Source organism: Phaseolus vulgaris, chromosome 4 (assembly GCF_000499845.2).
Source record: "Phaseolus vulgaris cultivar G19833 chromosome 4, P. vulgaris v2.0, whole genome shotgun sequence".
Taxonomy (NCBI): Eukaryota; Viridiplantae; Streptophyta; class Magnoliopsida; order Fabales; family Fabaceae; genus Phaseolus; species Phaseolus vulgaris.
In genome coordinates, this window is record NC_023756.2 from 40,274,723 (window position 1) to 40,298,029 (window position 23,307).

General features: G+C 32.9%; 2 protein-coding genes and 1 pseudogene across 2 annotated transcripts; 1 reads left to right on the plus strand and 2 right to left on the minus strand.

The window, feature by feature from the left end:
* Nucleotides 1–8,582: 8,582 nt before the first annotated feature.
* On the minus strand, nt 8,583–19,828 carry LOC137838816 (single-strand DNA endonuclease 1-like). The gene is made up of 13 exons (XM_068648039.1): nt 19,730–19,828; nt 15,792–15,951; nt 12,680–12,740; nt 12,414–12,468; nt 12,213–12,285; nt 12,047–12,120; nt 11,428–11,487; nt 11,201–11,294; nt 10,859–10,958; nt 10,414–10,496; nt 10,067–10,167; nt 9,518–9,651; nt 8,583–9,307 (listed from the first exon to the last, which is right to left on the minus strand). Exons 1-13 carry the CDS (start codon nt 19,826–19,828, stop codon nt 8,767–8,769), a joined length of 1,635 nt encoding a protein of 544 aa, XP_068504140.1. The 3' UTR covers nt 8,583–8,766.
* An 85-nt stretch (nt 19,829–19,913) lies between these two features.
* On the minus strand, nt 19,914–21,656 carry LOC137838817 (uncharacterized). Its single transcript, XM_068648040.1, has one exon. The coding sequence runs from the start codon at nt 21,654–21,656 to the stop codon at nt 19,914–19,916; it is 1,743 nt and encodes a 580-aa protein (XP_068504141.1).
* Nucleotides 20,992–21,097, plus strand: LOC137838943 (small nucleolar RNA R71; annotated as a pseudogene).
* Nucleotides 21,657–23,307: the final 1,651 nt, after the last annotated feature.

Sequence of the window (23,307 nt, forward strand, 5' to 3'; positions counted from 1 at the left end):
TAACTTGTAGTCCAAGGAAGAAATTCATTTCTCCTAACATTGACATCTCAAACTCAGTTTTCATTGTTTTCACAAAGTCTTCACACATCTCTTCATTTGTGGATCCAAAGATAATATCATCTACATAGACTTGCACAAGTATAATGTCTTCTCTTTTCTTCTTTATAAAGAGAGTTTTATCAGATTTGCCACGGCTATATCCTTGAGAAAGCATAAATTCACTTAGCCTCTCATACCATTGCCTAGGTGCTTGCTTCAATCCATATAAGGCCTTCTTAAGCATGTACACATGTTCTGGATTTTTGTGATCTTCAAACCCTGGAGGTTGAGATACAAACACCTCTTCATTGATGTAACCATTTAGGAATGCACTCTTGACATCCATTTGAAACAGCTTGAAACCTTGTATGCTGGAAAATGCTAGAAGTAATCTGACAGCTTCAAGACGTGCTATTGGTGCATAAGTTTCACCAAAAATCAATTCCCTCTTCTTGGTTATAACCTTTAGCAACCAACCTTACTTTATTTCTAGTCATAGCCCCATGCTCATCCATCTTCAACAAAGACCATAGTGAAGGAATTTACATATGAACATTCAACCCACATGCAACCCGTAAATAAGCATTTAGAATTTTATATATTATTTTTATATGATTTTAATTCGATGCAGATTAACTAATGTTTGTTACCTAATTTTTTTAACAGAGACATGGATGACGATCAGACTCCAATCAGACCTCGATCCAGACGAGGCAGCAGATGACCTACTAGATTGAAGCATCTCGCATTGAGACGTGCTGCTGGTGAGAAGACACGTGTTAACATTGAAGTCAACACTGGAGTGACTTTTGGTCCTAAAGCAGATGAGTTTATGAGCTATCTTGGTGTTGTTTCTCGTGAGAGGCTCTCCATTTTGATTAATTCATGGGATGAGTGTTGAAGATGGTTGCTGCTCCTTCAAGATTGTGTTTGATGAAGACTTATATGTTGTGTTTGATGAAGACTTGTATGTACTTTTCATGTAATTTTGCTTTGCTTTAAGTATGTCTTAGTTAGTGCTTAGAGGTATTCTAAGAGTGGCTTTTTGCTGGGTAACTCACCTCATAACCACTGGCCATGTGTTAAGAACAAGCATAAGTTTTCTTAAACTGTTTTTCACATGTTTTACACAAAAACACGTTTACTGCATAAAAATAAATCTGTTCTTTTCTAAATAAACAGATTCATTTTCTTCACTGATGCCTTGGCTAAAGTCTTGTAAAAATTTGATTTTGTGCATCAGGTATTTTGACTAAGTCTTCTTCTTCTCAAAACGACTGAGTTTTAAATTGTTAAACTTTCTCTGTTTTCGTTTTGAAAAATAAATCTGTTCATCTGTAAATGAATAGATTCTTTTTACCTCTGGTGCCATGTCAAGCTTAAACGTTTTTCAGTTTTATCTCAGCACCAGAATGGTTGACTGAGTCTCCTCACTTAACAGATTCTCTAACTGCTTTTGAAAATAAATCAATTTATTTTATTTTCAATCTGTTCATTTTATAACAGCTTTAACTGTTTTTCAAAATTTTGTTATAAGCTGGCCTTCTATAAAATGCAAACTTGTTTTCTGAGTTTAACAACAATTCAAACAATTCATACATTTGCAAAAACAAGTTTTGACAGCAGAGAGTTAAGTGTTTGCAAAGGATTAGCATTTGTTCTTCAAAGATTTCAAAAATCACAAAGTGCTTGTTCTTGGTTTGGTTCCAAAAGCTTGGTGTGAGGTGCAGCTACTGTTCTAGCAATCTTGCCTACTGGTTTAAGGCAGATCTGTGTATCCTCAATCAGGTGTAGTCGTTTCACATCTCTATCTTGTAATAGTTTGGTTGAACACTCTTCTTGATAGGTGTTCTTGAAGAGTGGGTGTGTGTGTATGCTGAAATAGGTTTTTTCAGCAAGAGTACCTAAGTTCTTGTAGGTTTCAAGAACAGTGGGAATTGTACTTGGTTGTACTGTGTGTTAGTGATTTCCACCTGTTGTTGGTGAAGACTGGATGTAGCTCAGGTTGAGTGAACCAGTATAATTGCTTGTGTTCATTCTCTCTCACTCTCTGCAATTTCGTTTCTGCACAATTGATAAAACAACAAAGAAATAAATCTGTTCAATTGAAAATAAATCTGTTCTTTCTGGGCTCTGTGCATACTGTTCTTGATTTCTGAAAAAGGTGTTTGAATCTGATAAGAACATATATAATCTGCTAAAAACCATTGGAACAGATTGACTGTGATAAGTTGCTCAAGAAACTGTCAATGCTATTAATTGAACCTTAAACAAATTGCTTAAAGTTGAAACTTGCTGTTCTGTAATTCATTGTTCTTAATTTCTGGAAAATTGCTTGACATCAAGAAGAACACTCATAGTCTGTTAAAAGTCACTGGAACAGTTTGTTTGCAAAGGTCACTCAATTAATTAGTATGCTATCAATTGAACCTTAATCACTTGCTTGAAATTGAAGCTTGCTGTTTTGTGTTTCACTGTCTTTTCAAATCTGATATTTGTGTGTGTGCTGCTGGAAATTCTCACTGCATAATCTTGTGATTAATCTTGTTGAATTAAAAGCTTTTCAAACAAAAACAGTGCTGAAATAAATCTGTTCATTTTCACATAAATCGATTTATTTTCTGTAAAACTGTGTTAAATACTGTTTCTGCGAGAAAGTTTTAAAAGGTCAATTCACCCCCCCTCTTGAACTTTGGCACTATTAAACCCAACAATGAGGTGTCAGAGGTCGATCGGAACATGATCTGGGAGGATGTTCTGGTAAGCTTTACATTATTATTGTTACCATATACTACTTTTTAATATTCATTTATTAATTTTAATTTGGTGGTGTTATTTTCTAGGAAAACTTTGAAATTCCTGATGTGGAACCGCTTCGATCAAAGATTATATCCAATATCGGACTTAAATTTTGTACCTTTAAGTCAAGACTGACTTCGAGATACGTTTTTGGCGACCTTAAAGACGAAAATCCATGTTTAAAGTACAAACATATTGATGAAGAGACATGGCGTCTTTTTAAAGAAAGCCGTGAAAATGAGGCTTGGATGGTAAGTGAAGTAACTTAACTATTTTTATTTATATAACAATAATAAGTTTATCTTATTTACTTCACTCTGTTTATTTCAATTGTGATAGGATCGTTGGAAGAAAGCTCAAGAGATAGCTTTGAAGAATGTTACCCCGCACGTACTCTCTCGTTCGGGGTATCGAAAACTTGAGCAATCACTCATGGTGGAAAAGAAGCAATCTAGACAGGGGACGTCGTCTGAGAATGTGGAAACAGGGGTCACTACTCCTCCATCACCACCTTTTCGCCATGTAAAATGGAAGAGGGCCCGAATTAAAAAGTCGGGTGCACCAAGTTCTGAGCAATCCGGGGTTATCATTGAAAAAATTGTAAGTTCTTTTTAGTTATTTTCATTTATTTTAAAGCATTAATTATATTAAAAACTGATATGATTTTTGTCTCTTGCAGGATTCCTTGGAATCATAAGGTAATTTTATTCCTAAAGGTCGTCACGATATCTTAGTTGAAGCAATTGGACGACCTGAGCACTGTGGTCATGTTCGTGCTGGACAAGGGGTTGGAATTAAACTATATTTTGGAGTTTCACAACGACAGTCATCCTCCTCCTCCAAAGAGAGCGAAATTGAAATGAAGAGTAAGATACGTGAAGAATTAATGGAAGAGATGAGAAAGGAGACTGATCTGATGCGGCTAGAGATGAGAAAGGAGAATGATCGAATGCGACAAGAGTTTCTATCGCAACAACTTTGTGCTTAGCCGATTCAACCCCTTGTTAGTCCCACTCCCAAGAGCACAAAGGGGAGTTGTGTGGCTCCTACAACATCAAGGGATGATATCATTGGGCAGACGAGGGAATGTGAGCTACTGGTAGCAGCCGGCAAGCTTCCTCAGGTGGTGGCCTTTGGAAAAGTCTATGAAAAGGCCACCACCTTACCTAACGTTCCTCTCTCCCCTGATGTGGCGAAGGTAACAGTTGAAAAAGTACGAGTACCTGATGCTCGTGTTCCACTACCTTCAGATGAGGTAACCACTGTGGCCAAAGCATTTCAGACATTCGTTGCCTGGCCCAGACACCTAATTCGATTTATGCCACAACCTCATGTAATAATTGTTGAATCAAGTGGTGTTCAAGTTTTGAAGAATCCAAACCCTTTGAAGAATGTTGAAGCCTTGGCTGTGCTTGATGTTGTTGTGCTGGTTTAGCTTAGTTCTGGGGTAGTTTATATGTTGTAATCCACCCTTTGATTAAATCTAAAGCATTAGCATTCTCAATCTTTGTGAAAGTAAAATGTTTTCAAACTAAGTTAAAACAACCGATTGTTTTGTCGAAACAACCGATTGTTTATACTTAGGTGTTTTGAGAAAAAGATTGAAAACTATTTTTTTTAAATGGTTGAACTATTAAGTACCAAAACAACCGATTGATTCGAGGAAACAACCGATTGTTTGTTTTGGGACCATAACAGAAAAACTGTTTTCTGTTTGACTGAGCTTTAAATGATTTAACTGCTTACGTTTCAGTCATTAAATGCTTTGACCAATCTTTTAATGCAATTTAAGAGTTTGTTAAGATTTGATAACAAACTACATCTTTGAATATATTCAGAAAAACAGATTTGAGAATTAAGAATCTTTGACAAGTTTTTTTCCTAAGAGTTTTGAGTTTTTCAAAGAACTGAGATTGCTAAGAGTTTGTGATTGATCAAAGTGTATGGAATAGGATTCTGCTTGTATTGATTTCAGATTATCTTCTGTAACAAGTGTAATCCTTGTACTCTGTTGAACAAGTATTTGTTTGTGTTTTGCTGAAATTGGTTGTGTGTTCTTGAGGGGATCAAGATCAACAATCTTAGTGTTGGTGTGTTGACCAAGGAGAGTGTGTTTCTTGAGGTGTTCAAGGTCATTCTCTTGGTTGTTGTGTAAGTGATCAAGGTGTGATTGCTTAGTGGATTTCCTCAGGGTTCTGAGAAGACTGGATGTAGCTCTGGGTTTGGAGTGAACCAGTATAAACAACTGTGTACAATCTCTCTATCCCTATCTCTTTAAATTCCGTTTTGTCAATTGATAACTTGTATAAACAACCGATTGTTTCGGTAAAACAACTGATTGTTTTTCCAGTATTGTGCTTTTGCTTTATGTTTTGAAAAAATGAATTCTTAATCAAGGTTTTCTTGAAGTATTTTCATTCTAAGCTTAAAAGTTTATGAAAATCTTTCTTAAACAATTCACCCCCCCCCCCCTCTCGTTTAAAGCCATATATTCTAATAATAATTTCATTTTATTATATTAATTTATATTTATATATTACATATAATTTAATACAAATGCTCTTTATCATGCAGAAACCTCTTCGGAAACCAAGTCCGGAGAAGAAGCGTGAGGTTCCAGTTGACGATCCTATAGCTTCCTTAGGTCTAGTTGTTAGTCAGATTGGTCATCAACCTTTTGAAGTTCCGTGGGATGATACGTTTTTTCAAATAAACACTGAACTGCCACTGATGATGTACAACACAGATTTATTAGAATTTGTAGCTGGGAATCAGAAGCTCAATATAAATATAATTCAATTTTTTATGATGTAAGTATCTTTACCTATATTTCAATTTACTTTATGTTAAATTATTATTGATTATGCTTTAACTAATAACTTGTAGGTTTTTGCATGGAGTCTGTCTCACTGAGGAGAAGGAAAATGTGTATAGATTCTTAGATCCTGCATTTACTAATCCCATTGGACCAAGGTCATATGAGACCCAAGCATACATCACTAACACCCTGGAAAAAGAGGGAAAACAAATTTATTTATGCCCTTATATTAATGAGTAAGTTTAATTATATGTCATCAACTATTACTATTTCATGTTTTAAATATTTACTAACTCTTTTCATGGATGATATAGGCATCATTGGCAATTACTTGTCTTATCAATGATTGATAAGACTGTTGTGTAGTTTTGTTCCCTACACAAGAAGATACCCACAAATCTTAAGAATATCATTGATACGTAAGTACACTATAAACTTAACTCTGTATGTTACAAATTAACTATCTACTAACGAAGTTTTTTGTATTAACCAGTTCATGGCGTGGATATAACATCCTAAATGGTCGATCCAGTTCAAATAATTTGAACTGGATAAGAATAAAGGTTTGTAATTTTTTCTTTCTCTTTTCATTGTTTATCAATATACTAAGTTTTACTTTTTATTGAACTATAGTGTAATAAACAACCAGGAAGCTATGAGTGTAACTATTACGTTATGCAATGGATGTTTACCATTGTAAAACTATGCCTTACAAGTGATTGGAAAGAGGTAACATGATATGTTAAATTATTTTTATTATTCTTGAACATATATGTATCTTAAAATAATTTATGTCAACCATATTTTGAAATGCAGTTCTTCACGGATGAAGCACCAATAACTTCAGATGCCATAGCATATGTGAGACATTCTTGGTCCACATATTTCATAAATTTTTATAACTCTAGGACAGTTGATCAATAGTGTAAGGATTGTATGTAATTTGATTAGTGTTTGTAATGTACATTTTGATCAATATATATTTGATTATCTGAATTTATGTATTTGTCTGGCTGGGTATATATAATTGAATAGGCTAATTTATATGGGATTAGCACTAAACAGATTGCACTAAAAAAACCACTATTTACAAGTGCGGTTATTTACCAAAACCACATTTGTGACATCTTATTTCACAATATCAAATTTATTAGTTTTAATGTTTTGTTTAATTTTTAAATAGTCCTTATATATTATGAACTTTCATTGAATGAAAACTTATAATCACCACACAATTTTAAAATTTATTAGTATTAAGTTTTTTGTTTATATTTTAAATAGTCTATATTAATGAATTTTCATTGAATGGAAACTTATAATCACAACACACAATTTTATCTGGTAAAAGTTAACTTAAAGCTGATAGAGAATTTTAATTTTTAATTTTTTATAAAATTTAAATTCTATTACTTTAAATAAAATATTCTTAAATAACAGATTTGATGATGACAAAAAAAATTTAAAAAAAATGTAAGAAATCTGTATTTTCTTTTTAAACACTCAAACCGAATTATTGAGTTACCTGAAAGCGAACATGATTTAAATTATAATGAAAGGAGACGGCAAACATATTCACTATAGAAAAATTTATTTTAACTGTCAACAAAAATAGGACTATAAAAAAGAAGCCACTAACAAAGGTGAAATCTACTCAATTTAGACACAAAAATAAATGTCAAATATTGTGTCCACAATGAAGACCTTTAACTCATACTAAAAATTATTAAAATAATAATAAGTTAGTGTCTAGAATGGAGACACAAAATAGATGCAATGAAAAAAATTAAGTGACAAAATAAAATTGAGTCTACAATGGAGACACAAAGTGATGCAAGTTAAAAATTATTAAAATAATAATAATAATAACTTAGCGTCTAGAATGGAGACATAAAGTAGATGCAATAAAAAAAATAAGTTGCAAAATGATATTGCATTCATAATGGAAACACAAAGTGAATGCAAGTTAATATTTTATTACATTTAGCATAGGTTTAGGCGACACTAATATTTGTTTCTCAGGTAGTATCCCCAATGGCGACAATTTACTCACATTTGCTTTCTCATGTAGTGTCCCTAATGGCGACACTAAGTTTAATTATTGTTAGATCTCACATTGACTAAAGATTAAGACATTTTATAGTATATAAGTGGGTGCAAACCTCACCTTATAAGCTAATTTTATGAGGTCGAATTAGGCTTAAAGTCAACTTCTTAATACGATATCAGAGTCATTTCGAGTCTATCCTAGCAATTGTTTGTTAGGCTTATCAGGCCACCTACTATCGATCCGTTATTGGATCACCCATAATATATAGTCTCACACCTATAAGTGGATGCAAACCTCACCTTATAAACCGGTTTTATGAGGTTGAGTAGGCTTAAAGTTCATTCTTAATAATTATTTAATTTTATATTCATTTTAGTGTCCCCCAAACCTACGTTATAGTTAAATAATATATTTTTTTTTATGTAGGTTTAGCCAACACTACCTTGTAAATTTGTGTCCCATTGGAGGTCATCTCCAATGCATAGTTATCAAATGATTAGCTTTCATTTATATTGAGACACTAAGTATACACTAGTCTCATGTAGTGTCTCTCTTTTACTCTTTACATCGTTCTTTTAGAAACTCTGCCATCATTATTTCTTGTAATGATATTTAAATTCTTATATGATCTATATAAATAAATATATTTTGCACATAATTTTTAAACCCTAACTGACTAATTAAATATTTTAAAAAATATTGTTTCTTTTACGTATTAAATTATTCAATTACAATCAATAATTACAACTTCTAACATTTAAATTATAACTTTATTATATATGTAAATCCTTCAAACACAATACAGAAATTAAAATATTTTAAATTGTAGTTATTTTATTTTATTTTTAATAAAACAATTTTAATATTTGATACATAATATAAAAATAACAATTGCACCTACATTCGGTTCTATTTGTGACCAAACGGATTAACTTAGACTATACCTATTTTTTCATGCCTACTTACAATCTAACTCAATCTCATTAGATAAAACTATTATTGGTCATGTCTCTTGTCAATAACACTAACAAAACCTACTTTTATGTTACATTTATGTTGCAATTCAATGAATTTCATTCCTAATACTAGCTAAGAACAATCTCAGTTCCTTGGCTTTCTGCTTGTGTTCAACAGACACGTCATTTTCTGAATCACTCAAATTAATCACTTCGATGTTTTGGTCACTTGATTGCTCACATTTTGAGGAAAAATTGAATTTCTTAGGTGGGGAAGGGCTCAGAAGATCTATGATCTCATTTTTACCAATAGTGGAAACCACCTTATTGCTGCTACTATATGTGTTGCTAGTATCATGAATCAACCCAGTGTGTTCTATGTCATGTGATAGATGCAACAAATCTTGGGTATTAAGATCAGCTTCAGCCACAGGAGTTGTAATCCTTGATATCCTTTCTGAAGAATCAGAGGCATTGAAGTTGGCTTGGTCTCTCAAATTATTATCAAGCAACAAGTTCTGAAGTTTTAGATCAAGCTCGGCAAGAGATGAATTAGTTTCCTTTTTCTTTGGTCTTCTTTTCTGAATATTTTGTTTCTTCTTTTGAGCCTTTCTTTCCTCAAACTCCAAAATCTTCTCAGGGCAGGCACTGTAGATGGTTAATAATGAAACAATGATGAAAGACGCCCTAAAAGAATGCACACCATCCTAGTTGAATTTGAATAGTTCAAAAAGACACTAATAGCTCAAGTTGCAAGCAAAAAACAAGCAAGAAATAAATTTGATAAGAATAAGATAAAACATCCTCACTGTGTTTTAGGGAATAAAGATAGTTCATCAGTCATGTCGTTTGCATTACCTTTCTATAAGATCTGCAGGTACTATTGAAGTTTCAAGTCCATCCACCATTCCTTCCCAAGAAACCTCATAGCATTCTCTCCCTTGAACTTTTCGGCTCTTGATGATTTCTGAGACAGGACACTTTACAGGGATCTGTGGTGGGATATAATATACATTAGATTCATAGATATACATATCCTGGTTCAGGAAAAAGGAGCCTGGTGACACAATTTATTTTCACTATTAACTCTAATGGTACTTCAGAAACACGATGATTAAGCACATTTCCCTGTTAATTGATGACACACTGAATGCAGTAAATCAATGATTGTTGCTATAATAACAAAATAGAAAATGTTGGCATACTTACATTACTTGATCAAATGGACTGTTTTGATCTTAAATAATGAACAAGTGAAAGGGAACATCAGTTATCCAAATGGCAAGTAATTCTAAGCATGAGCAGTCACTCTTTTAGTTTAAAATAATGTTTAAAATTTTAGAACTTTTCACATGAGCTTGGACTGTAATGAAATATTAATTTGGTAGAGCAAAGGGTTAGCATTACCTCATCTAAAGGAAGGTTCAGTCCAACTCGAGATGAAGTTAAACGCAAATTGGCAAATCGTCGTAAATCTCTTTCAGCTATACTTGGAAGAATATACCCATCTATTTAATGAAATAAACGTCAATTAGCATCACAAAATAGTCCAGACAAAGCACAGCTCAAGTTTTATAATCCCATATAAGGATTAAATGTAAACCCTGTTCATTACATGAACAACGAAAAGTTAAATGTAAACCCAAACCACAAAATAACTTATATGTTTAAGATGTTTTACCAATTATTAATTATTCAATTGGAGGTATGTATTGTTGATCTATAAGAACAAGTGCGTCAAAGTAGATGAGAACCTGTTTTATCCGAAGGCCACAGAAAGAATTCAGCACATAGCTGCTGGAGTCTAGTACGTTGAAACGTATATTGAGCAAGAGCCCTATAGAGATGAATAAAAAAAATTAAGTAAACTACAACAATGTTGTACAATTTATATTCCAGATCTAACTTTTCAGATTACATAAAAAAATTCCATGTAAGAATCACAGAAGCTTAATCGCTTAATATCTGTAACTGTTTCAAATGAACTTCATTTCAGTTTTCAGAAATTGATGTTTATACCTGTTGAATAATTAAAGTTAAGAACCATAACAGAAAAAGTATGAGATGCATTAAAAATCCAAGGTCAATTGACTCCGTTTTCACATTTTCAGCATGGTGAGTGTATTGACTATATTTCAATCTGTACAGAGAATCAATCCTTAGGAGTTGGAAACAATCAACTAAAAAAGATAGACCTACTTGTGCACAATATCTGAATCTGCGGAGTGACATTTTGGCTTCATATAAGCATTAATTACTTCTAAAATGTTATCATCCCGCCCTAAATTATTCTTGTCTCCTGTATGTACAAAAGATAGAAAAGCAAGATACAAAGTTCAATGGCAAATCCTCCATTTGACAATTAATTGTAAGTCATGCATTCTTTGTATACAAGTTGATGCAGACAGGACAATACATTGTAAATTTTGAGTTACATGCAAAATTATTACAACTAAATATATTGCAAAAAAAACTGACAAAAGTAACAGTTGTATAACATGAAGATTATCAAATTAGAATGCGACATATTAGAAGGTATACCTCTTCTTTTTTTCACCCATCCAAGTCCTTCAGAATCAAATTTTTTAAGAACAAATTGGTCCCCAATTGATTTGACTATCTCACAAGCCGACTCCTACAGCCATGGAAAAAATAAGCAAAGGCATAGGCATATCAGATGTAAACATATGTAACCTCTAGCTCTGTTATACAACAAGGGGTGAAAGTACGAAAAGGAAAGACCATTAGATGCAGATTTCAAGACTTACTGGACCCAGACCATGAACCCCTTGATAATAGTCACTGCCAAGAAGCAAGGAAAGAGCAATCTGAAGATCACAACTCAGTTACTGATTTGCACCATAAAATAACACAATATCCTTGAATAAACATATATATAGATAGATAGATAGAGAGGGAGAAAAAAAAAAGGATTGGCATTCTTACTTATTGAATAAGACACAAATATAACTATTTTTATTATTAGATCATCAAAACGTATAGGGAGGAGAGGGGTGGGAGAAAAAACAACAAAAATAATCACAGAAAAGCATGTAAAAATTCTATCATCAACACGAGGCATGGAAAACCATTTCCAAATTTCCAATTCAAACAATTGAAAGTCAATTATGCTTCAAAGGGTAACATCTGTTTTAACAGGATTTCCAATTAGTGTTCCCTTGAAAGTGCTAACCATAAAATATATTTTAACGTATAGTTCATGGACCTAACTCTCTCATGTGGGCCCCTTCACATGCATAAATCTAACTGAATTGTATTGAACAGCACTTGAACAATGAAAGATCCTCTATTAAAAATAAAATAAGAAAAATAAAGCAAGTAAACATTGTGGTTCATGAGTATGATGAAAAGTCAGTGGTTAGTTACCAATGAGTCCCTTCCAAGTCCAAGTTTTCTTTCAATATCTGTCATCTCATAACAAACGACATATCCACCATCTCCTAAATCATCAACAAACAACTATTCATTAGTTATATGAAAACATAATTAATATAAAAAATCCTCCAATAATAAAACAAGGTGACCTACTCACCAAGGCAGATATCCCTATACACTGTCCTTGCACCAAAAAGGAAAATGTCTGAATCTAGACTGAAACATCCATCCTACCATAATTATTATGAATGACAGACAACAATCATGATAGATTAGCTGACAACAATAGCATAAGCATCCAATTAAATCAGAAATTACAATGTGGACAGAAAAGGAATAGAAGATAGATAGTGCTTACACATAATGATTCAAAATTCAACAAAGCACACTGAGCTTCAGCTTCTTCAATACTGAATTTAGAAAAGAGCAAGATAATATTAGTTCAAATTGAGCAGCAACTTCTTTATTATCCAGCAGTGCAACTTTTTCAATCAACTAATAAATGAAAGAAAGAGAGCAGAAACATTCAAACATCCATTAATAAACATGAGTATAGACTCTTTAGTACCACTACAAGTAGACATCAAGCACAGTTTCAAATCTTTATTCAAGCACATTGCATACCATAAAATGTTGAGAGCCTTGTATCTCTTATACTGAATCAGTGCTCTCATATATACCAGCACTATATAAAAGGAAAACTTATTAGGTCAATTGACATTCAGCAATCAACGCTGTAAAAGTAAAAGACTTTCTTCTTCAACTATTATTACTATTATAAATTAATTTTCATTTTTTATTCAATTTAGGTAAAATATATTTAATACTAACAATTACCAGACACCATTTGGAGAAAAGAAAAAGAAAGAAAAGTCTGTTTTGAAGTTGATATCATTATTATGTGAGGAAAATAAATGAGAACATATCATTTCCTATTTTCTTTTCTACTGAAACCTCTGCAATGCTAAATTTATTGAGTGCTTAAATTAACTAACATGTGTTATTTTTAAAATGGTTAATAATAAAAATTTTAAAGAAATGATTATTTAAAATTATATCAAATTTACTTACAAAGTTAATTCACATAAACAGTAATGAATTGTGTGATTTAATCAAATCATTTAGGGTTTGAAATCCGTACCAATAGCAAATAACAAAACAAAAACAGCTCTACTTAAAATGTTTACTTGGGACCACATATAAAAAATTCACTCCATAAATTTGCACGCTAAACTTTTTATAATATTACTACTTTATGTTCCCGCTAGTTATATAGTTCACATAATTAATTATATCATAATATGTTAATTATATACGATGTATTTCGTGACTCACTACAAAAAAATATGCATATTAGAATGGACAAAAAAATGGACCCTAATTCTGAAAAACGGACGCAAAAAGGAAATTATTGTACGATTAGCGTTAATGGAGATTTTGAAGCTAATTAATGTACTTGACGTAAACATATTGGCGGGTGTGGGCGACAATATGGTGTCTTTTTTTGCGTAGGTCAAGCCTACAAGGAGGTGACAAATTTTTAAGCTAGCATGGGTTTGCCCTACGTGTTTCCCAATGTCCACACATTTTTAAAGAAGCGTGGGATAACCCCACACGAGTGCCACACAATTTTTAAATAAAAGTGGGTTGAACCTTCACGTTGGCCACAAATTAGCGTGGACTAAGCCTTCAAAATATATTTTATATATTATTTGTTTAAAGAAGTGTAGGCTTAACCTACAAGTTTGCCACACAAAGAAGTGTGAGTTTAGCCTACATTTTCATGACAGCTTCTTCCTACACCTCCATGACTTCTTCCGGCACCCCATACTAAAAGCACATTTACTATTGTATCCTTCAGTAAAAAAATATTAAAAAAAATAAAATATAACTTTAACCTAATTTAATTTAACCTACTTTCACTTTCTCTTCCTTTCTCCTTCACTCCCAGCGTCGCACACCTCCATCAATCTCCCACCTCCTTCAACTTTTCTCCTTCTCTCAAATTCTCATCCTCTCAAAGTTCTCCATCTCTTTCATTCCTTCTAAAGTTCTCCTTTTCCACTGCCATCTTTATTTAATCATTTATAGGTTAGTAATTTCATTGGTTTTAATTTTTAAGTGAAATGTAGCAGAAGGCACAATATAGTCCAATAACCATTCACACAAATAGGTACTAGATTACGTAATCAAGTGGATTTTAAGTTAGGTTCTGGATTACATAATATAATCCGGTTGGTTTCTAGTTAGGTTCTAGATTATATAATCCAGTGGATTTTTAGTTAGGTTCTGGATTATGTAATCTGGTAGGTGTTAGGTTTTCAACCAATTCTGAATTATGTAATCTGATAAGTTTAGTGTTTAATAAGTTCTGGATTACGTAATCCGGTAGTAGCAGTATTTTAGTTAGAGTTTCGGATTACATAATCCATAGATTTATCCAATGAAGTTTCGCATTGTGTAATCCAAAAGTTGTAATTTTTATTATATATTATGACGATATTTTTATTGAGGGACAGTTTTGGTATTTTAAAAGTTTATGGAGGTGCCCGAACACTACAAGAAAATCATGAAATAGAAACCAATTTTTAGAGAATAAAATAATTAGTTGCAATAGTAACTAAATTAGAGACCATTTTAGAAACTAAAAAAAAAAATTGGTTTCTAAATTAGTTTCTATTATTGTTAAATAGTTTCTAAATTGGTATCTAATTAGCAACCAAGGTTTTTGCTACCAAATTTAGAAACTAAATAATTGGTAGTTAAAACCTTGGTTGCTAATTAGATACCAATTTAGAAACTATTTAACAATAATATAAACTAATTTAGAAACCAATTTTCTTTTTAGTTTCTAAAATGGTCTCTAATTCAGTTACTATTGCAACTAATTATTTTGATTTCTTAAAAATGGTTTCTATTTCATAATTTTCTTGTAGTGGAAGAAATAATGGAGGTGGAGGAAGAAGTTGTCCACTTTCATAAACTCAAATAACCAGCTGTCCAATTTCCAGTTTCAATTTTCAGTTTTCATCTGATTATTATTAAGAAAAAATTATTAAAATAAATTAATTTTAAAATTATATTAACTAATGTGTCAACAGTAAAAAAATCATCAAAGCAAATAACTCTGTTTTTTTTCTTGATTTTCACCGTCCTAAAATATTAGCTAATATTTTAGACCCAATTACAATTTTTAGACCCCATAATTCTTCTCATTTCACACACCCAATTGTTTTTTTTTTAACTTTTTAATACACAAACTATAAAGTGATCAAAGTCGGTTACCATGCCACCAACCCACAACCATTTTCTTTCCTTCAAGTTTTTCTTTCTTTCTGACATTCTCTTCAGATTAAAAAGTTTATATATAATATTGACCTTTCTTATTAACATTATGATATTACACTTATTGCAAATATCATTAACACTACTTTTTTTAGTTTAAAAATTTAACTTGAGTCCATATTGAAAAGTATAGAATTATTTATAGTTGATGGGTGATTAAAGAGTATTTGTGTTTCATCTTATTTATATTATATTAACTTTTGTGATTTGGTTGAATTTGGAAAGGGCCTATCTATCATGTATCTATCATGCATAAAAGGCCTCCCCTTAGCTCATTCTCCCCACATACAAACCTTGCTACTCTCAATCAAACAAACCGCACGCTCAGTCTTGTAAGCCAGAAGCAGGGAAACATAGCATATATTTTCCTACCTTTGTTAGACAAACATACTCTCTTTATAAGCTAAGCCAACTTCAGCATCTTCATTTCTCAGTCCCACAAAATCTGACCCAAAATGTTGTGTATCATTCCCCTGATAATCAGGCTCAAGATGAATTGCACATATGAATTGCACATATGACCTACCCTCAATGAGGTAATGAAACAGAATCTAGTTAATACAAGGAAAAAACAAGTTGTAATACCATACATAAATATTGTTTTTTTTTTTATGTAAAAGCCATGGGGATGGAGCCATTTGTGCACAGGCTTATGGAAGCTACTTGGCTTGACATCGTAAAGAACTTGTAGTTTCAAATACAGCAAATTTTCGTTTCTGAAATAAATGGAAAAGTTACCAACATATTATCTACTAAATTTAGGTTTATGCAACAAAATATAGATACTTAATAGGCCCAATACAACGTCGATGTGTGATTTACTACCAGTAGAGTGCAATGCCCCGCCTCAGTGTATAAATAATTTATGGGTATGTTTGAATGAACTTCATCATAGTCACTTATAAGAAACAATGAAACAAGCTTCAGCTTAAGCCAAAATTAGTTTATACATTAATTAATTTTCTAACAGAAACACCCTTGTATAATTTTTCTAAATTATTAATTTTAACTCTTAGATGAACTAATTTTAATTTAGAAAAAAGTCATTTAGTTTTTTCTTATTCTAATTTTCTCTTGCAGAAGTGTTTTACTTTTGATAATCAAGTGCTATCCATGTCAGTTTAATATAAATTTGTAATTGTAAAATTTTCATATTAAATCTTGTCTGATTTGGAAACATAATAACACTACTGACAAGTAGGTAAGCATTATGATGTTATTTAACAAATAGTGGAAGGGAAGAAAAGGCTATAAACCTTTAAAATAAATGTTAAAAACTAATAAAATAAAATATTTCTAAATCAAAGGTAAGGACCAACTTACCAATGCTAGTAATATACTCAAAGGATTTAACTGCTTCATGTATTTTGATAAATATTTGGTGACTGAACATGTACCAAATGGTTATCAACCCACCTATTTCAGAAAAGAAAGAAAAGTTAACCTTTTAGATATATATTATTTGTGATCAATTCAAACTAAGGTAGGATAAGAATGTATTCAATTTTCAAGGTAAACAATTGTTACTCTTCACTGAGAATCAAACTAAGGAATTTCTCTCTTCATTCCTCACTGGTGAGTGTTTTCCCTCTCTCTTTTTTCACTGAATTCCAAGTTAATTTAAGGTTGTCCTTCATTTTCAGTTGATTACAAACACTTTCACAAACATAGATCTTGAGGTCTTTTTCAGGTTGTAATGAGGCTGGGTTACAAAGAAAATTTGGTTTTTCCAGGATAACAAAATGCACACTTGCCAAAAGATTAGCATATTTGCAATTCACTTTCTAATTGTGTTATCCATTATTCCTTCCATAAGATTCATTCACATTGCTTCTTTTTATATTCTTGTAATCCCCTTTGCTTTTTCTTTTCTTTTCTTTTTTAGAAAAGAGAATGAGAATTTGGATAATTTTGTCATTCCTTTTTTTTTCTTTTTCTCTTTTTTTTTTCATTCTCAAAATCCCAGCAGCCACACCAAACCCAATTCTTTTAATTATAGAAATTTGAATTGCACTTATCCTCTCATTTTGTTAGCATACCACAAGGTAGGACAATATATGTATATCAGAAGTTAGGATGCAATAAAACAAATTTAAGCTCAAAAAGGGTTATTTTTCTGCACATTTCATCATATATTACAAAGGTTAGATGTTTGGCTCTGAGTTTTCTCACCTCCAACTCTATTAGACATGCCTCAATCATCTCCATGTTTGGTTTTGTGATGCAATTGAATAGAAAATTAGGCAACCTCAATTAACTCTTCACTAGTGAAAGTCTCTCAAACTGTTTAAAGGTTTCACACTCTCACTTGGTTGGCTAATTTCAATTCCTCATTTATTCTCAGTCATTGCTTTCAACCTTTTACCTTGTTCTAACTTTTACACATTACTATCCTTTCTCAATTTGAGTGATGGTTTCAGCCACAAATTCTTTTTCAAATTAAGTCCCCGATCAATCCATTTAGTTGTTCTAATTTAGAACTATGGTTTGATTTCTTTGTTCCAAAAAATCATACCATCATCTCTCTATATACAAGATTTCACTTCACAAAATATGAAAACATCAACCATTATACTAACTTAAGCTTGTCATCAACAAAAGCTAAAGTAAGAAATATTAAACTAAACTGCTAAAGTCAACTTACTAAATTAAACTGAAAGTAAAGTTAAACAAAAATATAAAACCAGTTTTTTGTTCATTGTGCATGATAAGTATCAATCTCCTCTTGTGATTTTGTTCTGCTTTGTGCCAACATCATCATTCCGAACTTGAATGTTCATCATTTGTTGCTCCAGTTGGTTCAACTGTCATTTCTGGTGTATCTTCAACTAGTCCCAACTCCAAATGCTCTTGCCTCCCCTGAAAAATTGTGCCTATCCCCAGGCCAAGATAGATAATCATCAAATTCAATGGGTGTCAACCACAGATTATGTAATACCAGTTGTGGATTTGGTGCGACTCATTTTTCTTCACATGTAAGAATAGACATTTCTCAAACCAAAGTGTTCTATTTGATTGACATTTTAACAAACACTTGGTATGCATGATGTAGAATGACATTGAATGAGTAATTTTTGTTTTGGTATTTAATCCATGGAACCGTACTTAACTTTGATTATCCCATTCCACAATCCTATTCAACTTCAAGACATTGAAATTTCAAAAAGATTGAATCTTTCAATTTAAAAACGAAACTGTGAAATGGAAATAGAAACACGCATGAATGGACTTGGTTGAATGGAAATGACAATGAGAATGATTATGGAAATGAGTAATTACTTACCTTGATAATGACAATGTAGATGAAATGTTTGAGAATGGTTATGTAGATGAAAGCTTTGGGATTTTTTTTTAAAACAGATGACGCTTCTGAGACTGAGTTAGAGTGCAGGGTTTTCAAATGTGATTTTTAAAATGCTGCAGTTTTTTTTTTTTTTTTTTTTTTTTTTTTTTTAGAAATCCCACTAGCTTAGGCTAGATCTTTTTAGCTCGGGCTAAAGTTTGGCAGAGAACAACATATTTGTTTAGCTCAAGCTAAATTTTGGCCGAGAGCAACAGAGTTTTCTAGCTCAGGCTAGCTCATTTTAGCTCTAGCTAGAAATTTGGCAGAGAGCAACAGATTTGTTTAGCTGAAGCTAACTCAGTTTAGCTCAAGCTAAAATTTGGCAGAGAGCAACAAAGTTGTTTAGCTCAGGCTAGATCAGTTTAGCTCAGGCTAAAGTTTGGCCGAGAGCAATTCTAGCTCAAGCTAGCTCATTTTAGCTTAAGCTAAATTTTGGCAGAGAGCAACAGATTTGTTCTAGCTCAAGCTAGCTCATTTTAGCTTAGGCTAAAGTTTGGCAGAGAGCAACAGATTTGCTCTAGCTCATTTTAGCTCAGGAGAAAGTTGCAGAACTACATTTCTTTATTTTTCTGCATATCTAGCTTAAGCTAAAGGTTCTAGCTTAAGCTAAAATTACCCTACAATGAAATTTTCTTGAAAATTTTCATTTTGTCTTTTCCAAAAGTTTCAAACCTTTCTAACCTTTCTTCCATCCATTCATTTCACCAAACATTTCAAACTTACATGACCATTTCACATATCAAACTGGTTTTAAAAACATCAAATATTAAAACATGCTAAAAACAAAAATTAAAGACACATTTCAAAACAAAACACTGGGTTACCTTTCAGCAAGCGCTCGTTTAACGTCATATAGCTTGACACTTGATTAACATCATTGAAGGTTCAACAACATTCATATCCACTTTGAAACACTCTTTATGATCATTTGAATACTTCTTTGCTTCAAAAACATTAAAGCTTACTTCTTCATCTAGAACACAAACCTTCAATTTTCCTTTGTCTACATCAATTATAACTTTGACAGTTTTCATGAATGGTCTTCCCAATATCAAAGGTACTTCAGCATCTTCTTCAATATCCATTACAACAAAATCTACTGGGAATAGAAATTTATCTAGTTTTACCAATAGATCTTCAACTATTCCATGTGGATATTTGATTGATCTATCAGCCAACTACAAAGTCATTCTTTGGTTTCACTTCTACATCTCCAATTTTCTTCAGCATTGATAAAGACATCAAATTAATACTAGCTCCAAGATCCAATAATGTCTTTTCAACAGTTAGATTTCCTATGGTAACTTGCAAAGTGAAACTCCCAAGATCTCTGGATTTCTTTGGTAATGATTTTTGAATTATAGCACTGCATCCAGCTTCCAATTCAACTATCTCCTGGTCATTGATTTTTCTTTTCTTTGTCAATAATTCCTTCATGAATTTAGCATATGTAGGCATTTGCTTTAAAGCTTCAGTAAATGGAATGTTAATTTGCAATCTTTTGAGAATATCCATAAATCTTGCAAATTGACTTCCTTGATTATCAGCTAACTGTTTAGTCAGCTGCCCCACCTGTGTCTCTAGATTTCTTATTGATGCTTCAGTATTTTTCTGATTAGATAGAGAGGCTGGCATGAATTTCTCAAAAGTATCCTCCAATTTGGATGTTCTCTCATGAACGGAAGGATAATGTGGTTGCTGCTGATAAGGAGCTTGTCTGTTAGATGATCCAGCCTCTTGCTTCCACCCAAATCCTTGATTTGGATTATTCCTCCATCCTTGAGTCATGTTATTTGGATAATTATATGCAAAGCCAACTTGCCTTCCTTGATTATTCATATACTGAACCTCTTCCTCTGATGAATTTTGGTAAGAGCATTGGCCATTAAGATGATCTCTCCCACAAAAATCACACTTCAAAGCTTGATTCTGAATTGAAGGAGAATTTACTGCAAGTAATTGTTGAGGCAGTTTTGACATTTGCTTGGTTAATGCCTCAATTTGCTGAGTCAAAATCTTGTTTTGTGCTAAAATTGCATCTGAAGTACTAAGATCCAGCACCCCTTTCTTTTGCACTGTATATCTATCATGTTGAGCTTGGTAATCTGTTGAGGCTAAGGCATCAATGATTCTTGTAGCTTGTTCTGCATCAACACTCATCATTGTACCTCCTGCTGCAGCATCCAAGATCATTTTAGTATCAGGCCTCAAACCATTGTGGAATATGTTCAACTGAGTAATATCCTCAAAGCCATGATTAGGACATCTTCTTAACATCACTTTAAAGCGTTCCCAAGCTTCACAAAAAGGTTCTTCTGGCCCTTGCCTGAATGTGGAGATATCAGACTTAGCCTTGATATATCGAGAGATAGGGAAAAATCTATGTAGGAATTTCTCTTCTACATCATTCCAGCTACTTAGACTCTGGTTTGGATGCGACTTTAACCATTCTTTTGCTTTGCCTGCAAGTGAGAAAGGAAATAGACGCAGATAAACAGATTCAATATCATTTTCCTCGAAGCCCATGGTCCCAACCAATTCATAGAATGTGGATAGATGAGTATAAGGGTCTTCATGATCCATTCCAGTGAATTGATGAGTGTTGATTAAGCTAAGAAAAGTTGGCTTCATTTCTAATGATTTGGTGGCAGGAGGTATGGCTATGCTGGAGAAATGCCTTGGTCCTTGTGGCATAGCATACTCTCCCAATGTCCTTCTAGGTGGATTTTTTCTATTTTCAGCCATTTGGAACTCTGTTTGATTGTGTGAGTTGAGACTGTTGGAAGATTCTCCTTTTGTTTGTCCTTGCTTCTTCTTTTCTTCTCTCTTCTTGCTCTGATTTTTTCTAACTGTCTTCTCAATTTCGGGATCAAATTCCAATTGATCTTCAGGAACCTGTCCTCTCAATAACATGTATCTAAGACAACTCAAGCAAGGATTAGCACAGGATAAAAGAATAAGATCTAAACAAGTGTCTATTCACAAAGAAAACAAAATATTCACAATACTCAATGAGTTATACTTCAGAAATTCTTAAAAGAAATTGTTCCCCGGCAACGGCGCCAAAAACTTGTTGATTTTTTTCTCGGCAAGTGTACCGAATCAATTGTAATATAGTACTCTTTAAAGTACGAATGTCGAACCCACAGGGAACAATTCTAATTAAGATGTTCTGTTGTAAAACTCATTAAGTATAAAAAATAATTTTAAGACTTTGTTCATAACCAAATTAAAGATTTTACAAATAACTCGGAGATTCAGGACGTAACAAAACTAACTTATCCATTATAGAGAAAGATACTTGGTGATGTGATTCCACTAGCCATATAGAGAATGATTCTTGACATTCTTAGGAATCACCTTGAGCTGGACATTATTGAGGCACTTTTCTTAGAGTTGGATCATTGTTCTAAGACAAGAACTCACCAAAAACTAGTACCAAATCCCAAACTCATTTGGATGTTCCACATATTGTCAAATTGAACCAAAAGAGATGGAGGAAAGGCAAAAACACTAATTAACAAAACAAAACAGTAAGGTACCGAATCAAATTGCTGGAATTGAAGAAGAAAAGATGAAAAACAGCTAAGAACACAAATGAACCATAGCTACACAATAACAAGCTGAAATTGCCGAACCAAAACAACTAGGAAACAAGCTAAGACAAGGAAATTAACAAGAGAAGAAAGGAAGGAGAAGAGAGTGCTCATGAAGATGGATGAATGATGAATGATCTCGCCACTAGAAGTGTGGTTGCTCCTAGATGAGAGTGTTGCCGCCACTTGAGGACACCATGGATCCTTCAAGATAAGACTAGAGAAGAAGGCTCAAAAGCTCTCCAATGCTCACTCCAATTTTGAGTATAGTTTCTTTAGATAAATTCAAATCTCAAAAATACAAAGAGAGCACCTCTATTTATAGCCTAAGGTGCTGAAAAACAAAGCTAAGAGAAATCAAAATTCTCCCCTAAACCTATTTCAAAATCGGCGCCTAAACCATGCATGAGGAAGGTGTGACCTCTTCCTTCACTTTGGCACCTCCTATTCTACTCCTACACCTATCTACTAATACACCCCCCCTCCTAAAGCTCCTAACTAAAGCCTAAAAGATGCTATAACAAAAGAGGTTTCTAATGTTTCCCTCTAAGCACCTTCAACTAAAGAAATTACAAAAAGAGAAAATAAATGTCTCCTAGCTCCCAAAGCTTTGAACATGCTTCTTGTAATCCCTTGAGGTGGGCTTTGACCTCCATGGGCGTCCTCCATTTGTGCCTCTACCTCTTCTTGATCTTGTTGATTGGCCTCCATGTCCTCTTGAGCTTGATCTCCATCATACTCCCCGAGTTGGAGAGAATTCGACCACGAATTCTGGAGACCTACAGAAAAAGGAGTTAGATCGCTGACATTAAAAGTATGACTACCTAAGAATGTATAAGGCATATCTAACACATAAGCATTGTCATTAATCCTCTTGAGGACTTGGAAAGGTCCATCCCCTCGAGGCATTAGTTTGGACTTCCTTTGAGTAGGAAAACGATCCTTCCTCAAGTGAAGCCAAACCCAAT